We start from the raw sequence: 12249 nt of genomic DNA on the forward strand, positions 1-12249 counted from the left end.
TTTGAGAGGTTCTTCACACCCTGCACTTGGTATAATTGCTTCTCTGTGCCTCAGCTAATCCCACCTTTGACAGCACACAGTTGCATAAGCATTATCCATACCTGCACACCTGCATGAGACATCAGAGTGTGAAGTGGAAACTCGTGGCCTGAAGCATCGTTGCTGCTGGTCTGTTTCTGCATTAGTTGGGGGTGGGGGGGTTCAAACATCAAAGGCCACTTCCAAAGAAAAACCCTGTGTGTGCCTACTGTGGGTTGTATCAGTGAGCGTGCTTTTGCCATACTGTTCTTAATCATAAGGTATCTCTTCTGCTTGCTGAAAACAGGATATGAAGAAAGCCCACTTCCTGTCTGGCTTTGTCTGTTCTGATAGTGAACACACCTCACCTCATTGGTTCCCTTTTTGATTTCCCCTGAAGTTATTGCTGTTGTTGAGTCCTCAGTTCCTGTTAAAAGGCTTTTGTTTTTTATCTCAACGCGCACTTCAACGTGAACTTCAACAGGCTGATGGATTCGTTTGACTTAGCTATGCCTCCTTCAAAAAGAAAAAAGAGTTTCATTTGAAAAGAAGGCAGGACTACAAAGGTTTATCCCGCTTCTGCCTTCCTTTTCCTTTTATGACATTTCTCCCTTTGATCAAGCCTGAACTTTTCTGCAGCACAAGCTTTAATATCCATCGTAAGAACCAGCACACAACACCTTCAATCTCCAGTGTCTTGAATGGTAAAATTAGACATTTGCATCAAAATGAAATCTTTTTGTTGTACTTGTAATATGCAAACATTATAGGTCCGTTTCTGATCTGACTGATAAGAAATGGGACCTCTCAACATTTAGGGGGTCAGTTCAGCTCTTGTTCAGTGAGCAACAGCATATTTCAGATGCTTCTTCATCTTCATCTTCATCTTCATCTTCTGCCGCTTATCCGGGGTCGGGTCGCGGGGGCAGCAGCCTAAGCAGGGAAGCCCAGACTTCCCTCTCCCCAGCTACATTTGCCAACTCTGTGGGGGGGATCCCGAGGCGTTCCCAGGCCAGCCGAGAGATGTAATCCCTCCAGCATGTCCTGGGTCTTCCCCGGGGTCTCCTCCCAGACGGACGTGCCTGGAACACCTCACCAGGGAGGCGTCCAGGAGGCATCCTGACCAGATGCCCGAGCCACCTCAACTGGTTCCTCTCGATGTGGAGGAGCAGCGGCTGTACTCTGAGCCCCTCCCGGATGCCCGAGCTCCTCACCCTATCTCTAAGGGAGAGCCCGGCCACCCTGCGGAGGAAACCCGTTTCAGCCGCCTGTATATGAGATCTCGTTCTTTCGGTCACGACCCACAGCTCATGACCATAGGTGAGGGTAGGAACGTAGATCGACTGGTAAATCGAGAGCTTCGCCTTCTGGCTCAGCTCCTTCTTCACCACAACAGACCGGCGCAGAGCCCGCATTACTGCAGACGCCGCACCGATCCGTCTGTCGATCTCGTGCTCCATCTTTCCCTCACTCGTGAACAAGACCCAGAGATATTTAAACTCCTCCACTTGAGGCAGGACCTGACCCCCGACCTGGAGAGGGCAATCCACCCTATTCCGGCTGAGGACCATGGTCTCAGATTTGGAGGTGCTGATTCTCATCCCAGCCGCTTCACACTTGGCCGCGAATCGCTCAAGCGAGAGCTGGAGATCATGACCAGATGAAGCCAACAGGACCACGTCATCTGCAAAAAGCAGGGACCCAATCCTGAGGCCACCAAGTCGGATCCCCTCAACCCCTCGGCTGCGCCTAGAAATTCTGTCCATATAAGTTATGAACAGAATCGGTGATAAAGGGCAGCCTTGGCGGAGTCCAACCCTCACCGGAAACGAATCCTTGTACGACCGGACAGCTCGTACAAGGGGGTCCGGTACCCCATACTCCCGGAGTACCCCCCACAGGAGCCCCCGGGGGACACGGTTGAATGCCTTCTCCAGGTCCACAAAGCACATGTAGACTGGTTGGGCAAACTCCCATGCCCCCTCCAGGACCCCAAAGAGGGTATAGAGCTGGTCCACTGTTCTGCAACCAGGACGAAAACCACACTGCTCCTCCTCAATCCGGGATTCGACTATCCGGCGGACCCGCCTCTCCAGGACCCCTGAATAGACCTTACCAGGGAGGCTGAGGAGTGTGATTCCCTGTAATTGGAACACACCCTCCGGTCCCCCTTCTTAAAAAGGGGTACCACCACCCCAGTCTGCAAATCCAGCGGTACTGTCCCCGATGTCCACGTGATGCTGCAGAGGCGTGTCAGCCAGGACAGCCCCACAGCAGCACATCAGATGCTTATGATCATATTTTTGCACAGAATGGACGCTTTTTGTTATGTGTTATTTCAAAGTGTGCAACTTCAGTGAAAAAGCCAAATGACTTTCTGTTTGGGGCTTTGAAGACATCTTACCCTATAATTAAAATTCAGGGTTTAAATTTCTGTTTTTTTTCCCTTCCCTGCACAGAAACAATGAAATGACATGTGGAGCTCGCTGCTTGGCACGTTAAACAACCACAACAGGTTGATCTATTTGGATTTCAGAGCAATCTCAAGTAAAGTCAAGCATAAAGTGTCAGAAGTGTTGGTGAGGAGAGGGTTGAAATGGAGGGCATGTCATGATTTTTCACCTCTCTTCCTCACAGTGACTGAATGAAAAGATGAGTGTGGGTCTCAGTAGGAAGACATCTCTGGTGCAAGACAATACTTGCATGTCGTTGCATGATGCTGAAAAGAGGCAAAGCTAAGGGAAAAAAAGCACACACTGTTCAATTTTTTATTAAAACATGAAGTGTGTTGGTAGCAGCCGTGCACACACATACAGAGAGAAAGACCAAGACAGCATGCCTAACCAGAGCTCTTCTTCACATCGCTGAGGTTAATTAGGTAGGACGCCGTCTGCATATTTGACTAATCTGCCAAGAGTCTGCATTCCTGCAGCAGCAACTTTCCTCCATTATCTAATCTCAAGTTGCCTTTAATTCTATTTCTGCTGCTGGATAGGTCCGTGCATCTACTGGAAACAATGGGAAGGCGACAGGGCACTGACATGTTTGGGAGTTGAGAGTTGGAACATGGAGAGCAAAGCAGACAGCTGTGATAAGAAAACCAGCAAAAGTTCCAGGATTTATTTATTGTTTTAACTTGGGCTCTTTTTTTTTTTTTTGACAGACTGCAGACACCAACACTTACCAGTTACAGGCTGGATATTAAAAACCCAATACTCAGGACAGTAGTCACGGTTATATTGTCACTAATATGATGACATTTTATAACTTAACTTGCAGGATAGCAGTTTATAAGATATAGCTTGATATGCATCCAGCAGCTTGGGAGGTTTGCTGAAAACTGCTCACATTACATTATCAATGATGAATGTTTGAAGCCATTATTTAGCCGATGGCACAGTTAGAATTCTGTTCAGGGAAGCCTTTTGGTTTTTTAATGATTTATCTTAATCTTATTAAGCTGTTGTGGCTGATATGTCGAGCAGGACATTAGATGTGCTTGTAAGTGATGAAAAACAGTGAGCTTGTTAGAAAAAATCCAGCTGCTGTTGTTGTAAGGTGAATGGAAGCGATTAGAGAGACTGGAGTGACTGGTTAACCCTCTGGAGTCAAGGGGAATGTATTTGTAGATCAAGCGACAACCTCCAGCGGTTAAAAGCAAATTTATCTTAAAAATTTGGCATAAATAGGGGCGTGTCCTTTTGATTGACAGGTAAGAAGAACGTAGAGCAACCTTGGTTTTTAGCTGGTTGACAGCGTGACTTGGCTTTAGCCCGTCTACCTCCATTAGCTGGCTAGCTCCCATTAGCTTTGGGTTAGCTCGAATAGCTCCTAGGTACTGGCAGGTCTTAGCTCCCCCAAGCTGACAACCCCCTCTCAGCTCTTCCTCTTTGCCCACTTTTGCATCTTCTGGAAGAGACGACACGTGTGAGGCTGCCAGGATGGCGATGGTAGGAACCGCTCAATGAGCTTCAGTTCAAGAAACGTACGGATGACATCTCGGAGGCTACGTCCATCTTTTATCTACAGTGTATAGTATTGATAGATAATTCACAAAACATTTTTATAATGTACAAGAGATGTAAATTGTAGATTTTAAAAGTTTAGGTTCAAATTTAGCAAATAAAGATCTAAACAACCATTTACACCAGAATGCAGAAATGTCTCTGGTAGGGCTGGGCGATATGATGTTATATATTGCTTGGACGATAGAAAAATGTCCAACAGTATTAAACACTTTAATCTGGTTTAGATGGATTTTGGTCACTCCCAGAACTTCCCCATTTCCTCAGCAACCAAATGCATCTTTTCTTTTGATTTATTTATTTGGTACATAGTTCCACCAAAAGAAAATAGATTCTTTTTTATTTTTTTTGTTTTTTTTAAAAGGATTCCTATGATGGTATTTGGAGTTTTCTGAGCTTTCTACAGTGTAACAGTGTTGAATCCTCATCATACATGTGAACGGCACCGTTTTTTATCACCTAAACGCATGTTTGAGTTTGAGTTTGAGTTCCAGCACGCTTTCTGTTCGGTTTCCATAGCGACGAAAAACACGTCGTTTTAGAGAGTTTTTTCTCCTTCGAAATCCTTGTGACGTCCCGGGGGATAAGGTTCGGTGATTGGTTACCTTCTACTGGTTAACAAGGGCATGTACAAATACATCAGGCGGGTGGAAAACGTCAGATAAAGTTATTTCCAACGATGGCTGGTGAGTTTACCAAAGAGAGACATCCTGCTGCATTCGTTGCTGTGCGTTGCTGTTTTCCACTTCGTTTTCAGGGTCTGATTCAGGTTCCAACATGTAGGGCTGTATGCTATGTGTTGACATTGTATTTTGTTTTTTTTATTGAGTTCATATTAGCCTAATCCTTCTGTTTATGAGATGTTACAATGACGGCGAAAGCAGGTGCGGTGCGCGCTCCCGATGTAGTGCAGTGGTGGGAGGCGGGGCTTAATGCAGAAGAGTCTCAATCCACTCGTTTTGCCCACAGGCTGATCTGACAGCCTACGGAGAGGGTCGGTCTGAAGTAAATAAAGCCATTTGTGACAATAACTCCATCAATCCCAGCCCTTCTGGTCTCAGACATAAAAATAAATTAGCCTGAAATGCACATAATAGTTCCATTTTAAGGCTTTCTTAAGTACTCTAATTAGAATCAGTTATTCTTACTGTTTCTTCCTGCACCAAATGTGATGGTTATAGACGTTTAAAAAGTATGCTGTATCATAACTTTCATTTTATGTGGTTTATCAACACAATAATAAAACTGGGATACAGTTTGCCGGCTGTACTGTGATGAAATGGAGACTGTGTGATATCTTGAATTTAATATACGATTTTGATGCACCAGCATCCTGCAGGTTAAATATGTGTCTAAAATGAATTATTATAATAAAATTGTGTGAAAATATTAGTGATTGTTTTTTTTTGTCCTTCTTTAATTGGTGCAGTTCTATGGAACAAACAGAACAATTACTTCATATTGCTCATGGATCCTTTAATCATTACATATGTAATGCCTGTCTCTTTCCTGAGCGCTCTTTCACCAGTAAAAGTCAGTCAAACATTTAATGGATGGTTTTAATGGATTTCTTAAGGTTCTGCTGTTTAAGGTCCAATAATTTTGGCTCTTATTTTATATGTTGGTCTTTAAATGGTTAAATAGTGAGAATACCTGTAAGAATATAAGTGGGCGTGTTGCTGACTAGTTGATGTGAGTTGCTCACGTCATGTAGCGGGGTTGTCCAACTCCAAGCCTCGATGGTCGCAGTCTTATAGGTTTTCTATGTTTCCCTGATTCAAATTAATGAGTTATTGTGTAGAACTTCAAAGGCCATTGGATTTTAAATAACAGTCAGGTGAGTCTAAACGGGTACATTAAGAACAGCAGGAAAGCAGCCCTCTAGGTCCGATTATGTACACCACTGCTCTATAGTGACTTACCTTCCTGTTATCCTTTAAATTCCATAGAGAAAACCAAGTTGCTTTTGGTCTTTTTCTTTTATCCTTACTGAACAGAGTTTCTCACATTTTCATGTAATCTAAAACACACCATCAGCTGAAAAAATAAACAAAAAAGATGTTAAAAAAAAAACCACCTGTAACACTCAGTCTGAGATACAAGAACTATGCCCTCTAGTGACCACCATAAACAAACTCACTGGACTGACAGAAACCAGGACCTTAACAATGAAAACACAAAGCTAAAAGAGGCTTGACCCCCAACTTGTTCCTGCAGCTAACCTTAAAATGTGTGTTATGCATTAAGCCTAGCATGTCAAGCCAAACACGTGTGTAGCAGCAGAGCCCAGAACACGGAGAGGTTTGTAAACAACACCTTCCCTTGGCTCTGGCCTTTACAGTGGGACTTACACAAACAGCCAACAAGGTTTATACTCTCCCTGACAAAGTCTGTCTGTGCAGCAACTCTGCTGGGTGACTGCTGGGTTTGTGTATTAATGAGGTGTGTTTGCGTGTGCGTGTGAAAGAGGTGGGGTATTTGTGAAACATGACTTGATGAATCGATGCATTGGCTGGTTGTTTTAAGACGACGCCAATAGTGAATATGTGTGTGTGTTCGTATTCAAGGCTTGTTTGTTGACTGAACAGCTATGGAGAATAGAAAACATATTAAAGGTGTATGTGGTTGAGTTTGTGGTTACAAACATGATTAACGAACTATCAACTGAACGTGTCATTTATTCTGGTAAATACAGGGTTATCATTTTGTTACAGTCTGCTGATTGAAGAATATCAAACACCTGAAAGAAATCAGATTAATATTTTGTTTATTCTGTATTTTTATAATTCACTGGTATTTAATGCAGCACTTTTCTAAGCATCTCACACAAATATGAGAACTGGGAGTGTTTTATTAAAGGACTAATGCACACTTTGAGACATTTGTCTTGTTGCACTTTTTGTTATATTACATTTTTTTATTTTGCTATTTACAGATTAGTTGTTTTATTTTTAATTAAATTGAATTCATTTTTTAATATGCAATAAGATTTTGATTTGTTTTAATTATATTTGATATGATTACATTTTTTTCAGTTTTATTTTTAAAATTTATTTAATTGGTTTTTAAATGTAATTTAATTGATTTTTAAATGTAATTTAATGAAGCTGAATTTGTATTTTTGTCTTTATGTTTTTAATTTAATTTAATTTAATTTAATTTAATTTAATTTCATTTCATTTCATTTCATTTCATTTTTGGTCAAACATATTCAGTCGTTTAATTTTTTTGCCCTTGTATTTCTTTTTCTTTTTCCAGATAAATAAATTTAATTTGACATCTTTGGAATTTGTATGAACTGTCATTGCTCTCTTTCTCTTCAAACACCTCTCTCAGGCTTTGTGTTTTTACTGCCTGTCTATTGTTTTACACACTTCCTCTACTCTTGGTTTCATACTGTGGGCCAATGCAAAAAAGGGCTCAGCGACATTTATAGGGACACAAACATGCAAACATTTATCCTCAGATGCGCCAATAAAAAAACTATTCCTCTGTTTCTTTGCATCAAATGCAGAAAAAAAATGTCTTCAGCGAGCTTTGAGTGCACTACATTCTCTGTGTGTGTGTGTCTGCAGCCAGTAATTACCAGCTTTTTTAATTGAGACTCACTTGTGTTTATGCGCAAAAGCTCATTCCATAATAGCATGACCTTGGCTGTTACGTCGACGTCTGTCAAACTTACTGAATGTTCTGTCATTTGCAGCGGTGTAAAGAGGTGAAAAACACCAATTCAGACCTTTTTTTTTCCAGCAAAAGCTCCAACTAAACAAAAACATTACTTTTAAAGTGAATTGTGTGAGAGGAGGTATTTCCTTTCTTTCCATTTCGTTAGTTCTCAAACTTTAAAGTTGAACTTGGATTCACTATCCTTCATTTGAGGATAATTCTGTAACAGCATCAATAAAGAGGAAAGTTAAGGGAAAGTGGTTGGAAACATATTTCAGACAATAAATGCATAAATTTGCTTCTTAAATGCACAGATTTGCATGATGCAACAATGCTTTCTGTGTCAGAAACCACTGTTTTCTTCCACCTTCTTTAATAAAATAGGAGTGCAATCGCTTTTAGAAATGACTGGATCCAGTTTTTCTGCCCAGGAGCCGCTCAGCCTGGAATTTAGCTAATTAGTGCTTCTCTGTGACGTGCTTGGAGGAGTTCATGTGAAAAAGACAGGTCATATAATTATATCCCCAGGAAAAACCTGAGCTGTGTGTGTGTGTGTGACGGAGTGTATATATTGTATAGATGTGCCACATGGTGCCTGTTAAACCGAAAGTCTGCGTGTTGCTGCGGATCCTTGTGAGATTCTGCTTCGTGTGGTTGTATCAGCATGTTCAACCTTTTGCAAGAACAACTTAACCTTGTTTGCTTTTGTTATTCGCCTTCATGAGGAAATGGGACTTTAACGCTTCTGTTTGCAGCTTTGAAATGAAAAATTACAGATCTTATCTCGGGCCTGTGAGACATTAAGGCAAAATTTGTGGGTGCAAAGAAAATTAAAGATAAAACTCTAACCTCTAATATCCTGGTTAATATTTTTTAAAGCACATCAATCCATAATTGCTGACTGCAACCTGTATTTTTCCTTGTGTAGAGGACACACTACATGTATTGTTTTTATTCTTAAATTTAATGTAGCTTTTTTCCCTATTTGATTTTTTTCTTTATTTAATGGTGGAAACATTTCTGACTCATATGGCGTGTTTATAGAAGATCCTACAGGAGTTTTTCATGTTTACATGTGGACGTAACGATCACGTACCTGGATGAAATATTACTTCCTACGTGTTAGCTTCATAAAGCATTAATTCTTGTGAATTTCTTCCCTGCAGCATGTGGAAGGGTCTGAACGTGAACTGCACAGACGGCTCAGGATACACACCTTTACATCATGCTGCACTCAATGGACACAGGTAAGAATCAAGATTACTTTTAAAATGTATTTTTCATTTATATTTGTAGAGAATTGATTCATACACTTCCCCTTGGTTACACCGAAGGCAGAACTCGTATCCCCCTTAACCTTCAGTGTTGGCATGACTTTCCACCTCCACATGAGAACTTCTCTCACCTAAAGGCTTGGTGATGGGATTATCACATAACGTTGATGTGATAATCCAATGTTGAATTGTGATGCAAAGTCTGCATGAAGCGTTTTATTTTTAAAATCAGCCAGTTCTTATTTGCTTTTTTCTTTTTTGTCAGCTTCCTTCCTGCATCAACTTATGATCCGCTTTGCTGTTAGATGACGAGGTTTGCAATCAGCAACACCCACTTTGGCAACGCTTCCGCTTTCGGTGAAATCGACGAGTTAGACCATCAGCTTTGTGGAATTAAATTAATTCAATTTTGTCACCGTATCTATTAATACGTAGACTCTTGTATTAATTATATGGAAAAAAATGCATGGACAAAAAAAAAAAAAAAAAGACTGATTTAGTTTGAACAAAAATTCAATTCAATTCAATTCAATTCAATTCAATTCGTTTATATTAAGAAGTGAGTATAAATATAGAGAAAAGTTAAATACTTTGCTTTGTTCACTGGCTATTTAGGAATTAAAGATGTTGCAGGAAGGAAGGTTTTAGACATTTTTTGGGGTGGAAACAGTTGGGTTAAGCAGCTAACTTCTGAATCAAACTACAGCAGATGCTACTCAGGATGGCTAACAGCTAGCATCTGAAACATTGTGAAAATGACCTATAAATCAGTTATATTTTACTGATTTATTATGGAACTGGTTTAATGTGGCCTTAAAAAGTTTTATTCTCATGGTTTGTGGTAACTGAGGCCTTTATACTCAAGTTAGCTTGTAGTGAAGCTAATCACACGCTAACACTGATGTTACTTTGTAGTCAATGATAGTTGCCATCATTAGATTTTTGGGATTTTTATAGATTTTAAATGAACAATAAACTCTTTCCACATTAAATTGGTTTTGAATCAATCAAACATTCCTTTAAAATGCAAGCAAAGAAGGATCAGGTTATGAACTGGTAAATGATTTAATGATCAACGGCTGCCAAAGAAAATGTTGCTTAAGAGAAAGGAACTATTTTCATGTGAAGAGTCAGAGTTTGGTCAGAAACAGTCAAAAACACAGCAAATACATATTTACAAGTGCTAAATACTGTTTGTGTGTCTGTGGTTTAGCCTGGCTCCTTTCTTCACCTGAGCCCTGCTGAGAAATCTCCGACACACTTGGGATTAGCTTCAAGCCTGACCGCTACTGCAGCTTGGCGGAGCTGAAGGATTTGTTTTGTGTTTTGGGGGCAATTATGTGGATTTCCTCCTTTTAGATCAGCTGTGGAAGGAAGGGAGGAGAAACGGGAAGCAAAGTACAAGCTCAGGGTTGAATTTAGGATGAAAAAAAAGGAGCTGCACTGGAGTTAGTTAGCATTTAGGTGGGAAAGTGAAGAAAGAAGTAGCAATTAAGAAACAGTGAGAACAAGACATGGCTAAAGGCTGAGCTGTTCCCATGAGTTTTTCATTCTAGCTTTAGTGGGACGTTGCGACACTTACAGTAAAAAATACAATCATAAAAACAGTTAAAGATTGTTATTTTTAGCTTGAGATCCATCTAGAATGATTCAGCTGTTTTACTGGCTCATAAACCGAAGGGGTAATAAAAGACCGAAATTAACCAAGCAGGTTATTAAGCATCTCAGTGCTGTTTCACCCTCTCTCTCTCGGGGGAGGTTATGCCCTTCCGCCTCCCCTGCTTCTTCTTCTGACATTTTGAATGCAAATGAAGCGTTTCACCTTTCCTCTTCAGACACTGGTGACATCTGCAGCTGGAGTCTTCCTCGTATCAGACGGCTCAGTCGACATTACTAGTTAGCTGCAGTTAAATTGATTAATAGCTCAAACCCTTTTCCCAATTAGTCGCTTTATTAATTTATGTAATAGTGATGATCTCATTAGATGGGGGACATTTTAGCAGTGGGTTAAAGTAAGTTGAGGAAACTCTACTGCTGTTGATAGCATCTTCCTCAACACAGACACAGCAACATGTTCATTAACTTCCTTCGCAGTGGCGGACTTATCAACTTGAAGCTTGTTTTGGGGCTTGAGCACTGGGGGGGATACTTTGAAGTGAGATTTGTGGCTTAGCGAGCGACGTTGAGCTGAAAGTCAAGTTTTATTGTCACAAAGGAGGCTTTCTTTTAACCGGCTACATCACCATGGTAACCTATGGTGTTTTCACAGCAGCCTCTCTCAATCTGGTTCATATGGAGACGTGTAAATGTGCAAAAGAAAAACGATTCACCTAATAATGTTGGTCTCAGTTTGCTTGAAGTCCCCAAACAGGTTGCGTGATGGATATGGAAGTTGTCCTGTGTTAACCAATAGATGAGTGTTTACTTGTAGCTTACGTTAGTGCAGCGCCTCCACAGGTGAGGAGGGGAATACATTATTTACAGGGTTTGGTTCATTTGCAGTGTTCAAGTGCAGTGTGAAAGCAAACTCAGACTAGGTATGGAAACGATCCTAAGTCTTATTTACGTCCCATTGTGCATGTAAAGCAGTACGTCTAAGTCAAACATGATCAAACTTTACTGCCTGTTTACATAAGCATGCTTTTTGTTGGCATGGTTGTCATGAAATACGGCCACTAGAGGGAAGTGAAGAGTTCAGAGTTCATTTCTGAGTGTTGACAACTCAGACAGCAACAAAAATGGCGGCGTCATCGTGCATTGAGGGGCAGTGAGAAATGCTGCTCTTTGTAGGATGCAGAAGACAAAAGCAGCAGCAACTTCTTACGATGAGACAACAGATATCTGGAATTATTTTCATGTATTTCATACTGTATGATGAGAAAAAGGCCCGGTAGAAAAAGATCATGGATATGGTCACATTTCATATTTATTAAACAAAGGCTGTGTTAATAAGTTGAAAAGCTTCACTTTATTCAAGTTTTTCTTTTAATTAAAGAGGAAGCTTCTCATATTAACGTAAATTTTAACATTGTTTTTATTTAAAAAAGAAATAAAAGGAAGATATTAAATTCAGAGATTTTATTTTTGACCGTATCACGCAGCCCTGGAAGCAGCCCAAGAATACACATGAATAGAACATGAATAAAGAAATTTAAAAATATAGGTGAGGTTAAATTGACATATTTTTATTTATGCATTCAAAAGCTTATTTTCTAAAATAATATCATAAGTTATATCTTTTCTTTTTTATACATTATGGTATTTAT

The 12249-nt window shown here is 40.3% G+C and overlaps 1 protein-coding gene across 4 annotated transcripts in view; it reads left to right on the forward strand.

Moving 5' to 3' along the window:
• anks1b (ankyrin repeat and sterile alpha motif domain containing 1B) overlaps positions 1-12249 on the forward strand; it is a gene marked incomplete at its 5' end in the record, with an annotated part of 320790 nt that overhangs the window by 78609 nt on the left and 229932 nt on the right. For all 4 annotated transcript variants that reach the window (XM_079263373.1, XM_079263375.1, XM_079263374.1 and 1 more), the window contains one exon: positions 8876-8956. In XM_079263373.1, coding sequence (XP_079119499.1) covers positions 8876-8956 — 81 coding nt within the window. The remainder of the gene's footprint in view (positions 1-8875; positions 8957-12249) is intronic.

Source organism: Telmatherina bonti (assembly GCF_933228915.1).
Source record: "Telmatherina bonti genome assembly, chromosome: 23".
Classification (NCBI taxonomy): domain Eukaryota; kingdom Metazoa; phylum Chordata; class Actinopteri; order Atheriniformes; family Telmatherinidae; genus Telmatherina; species Telmatherina bonti.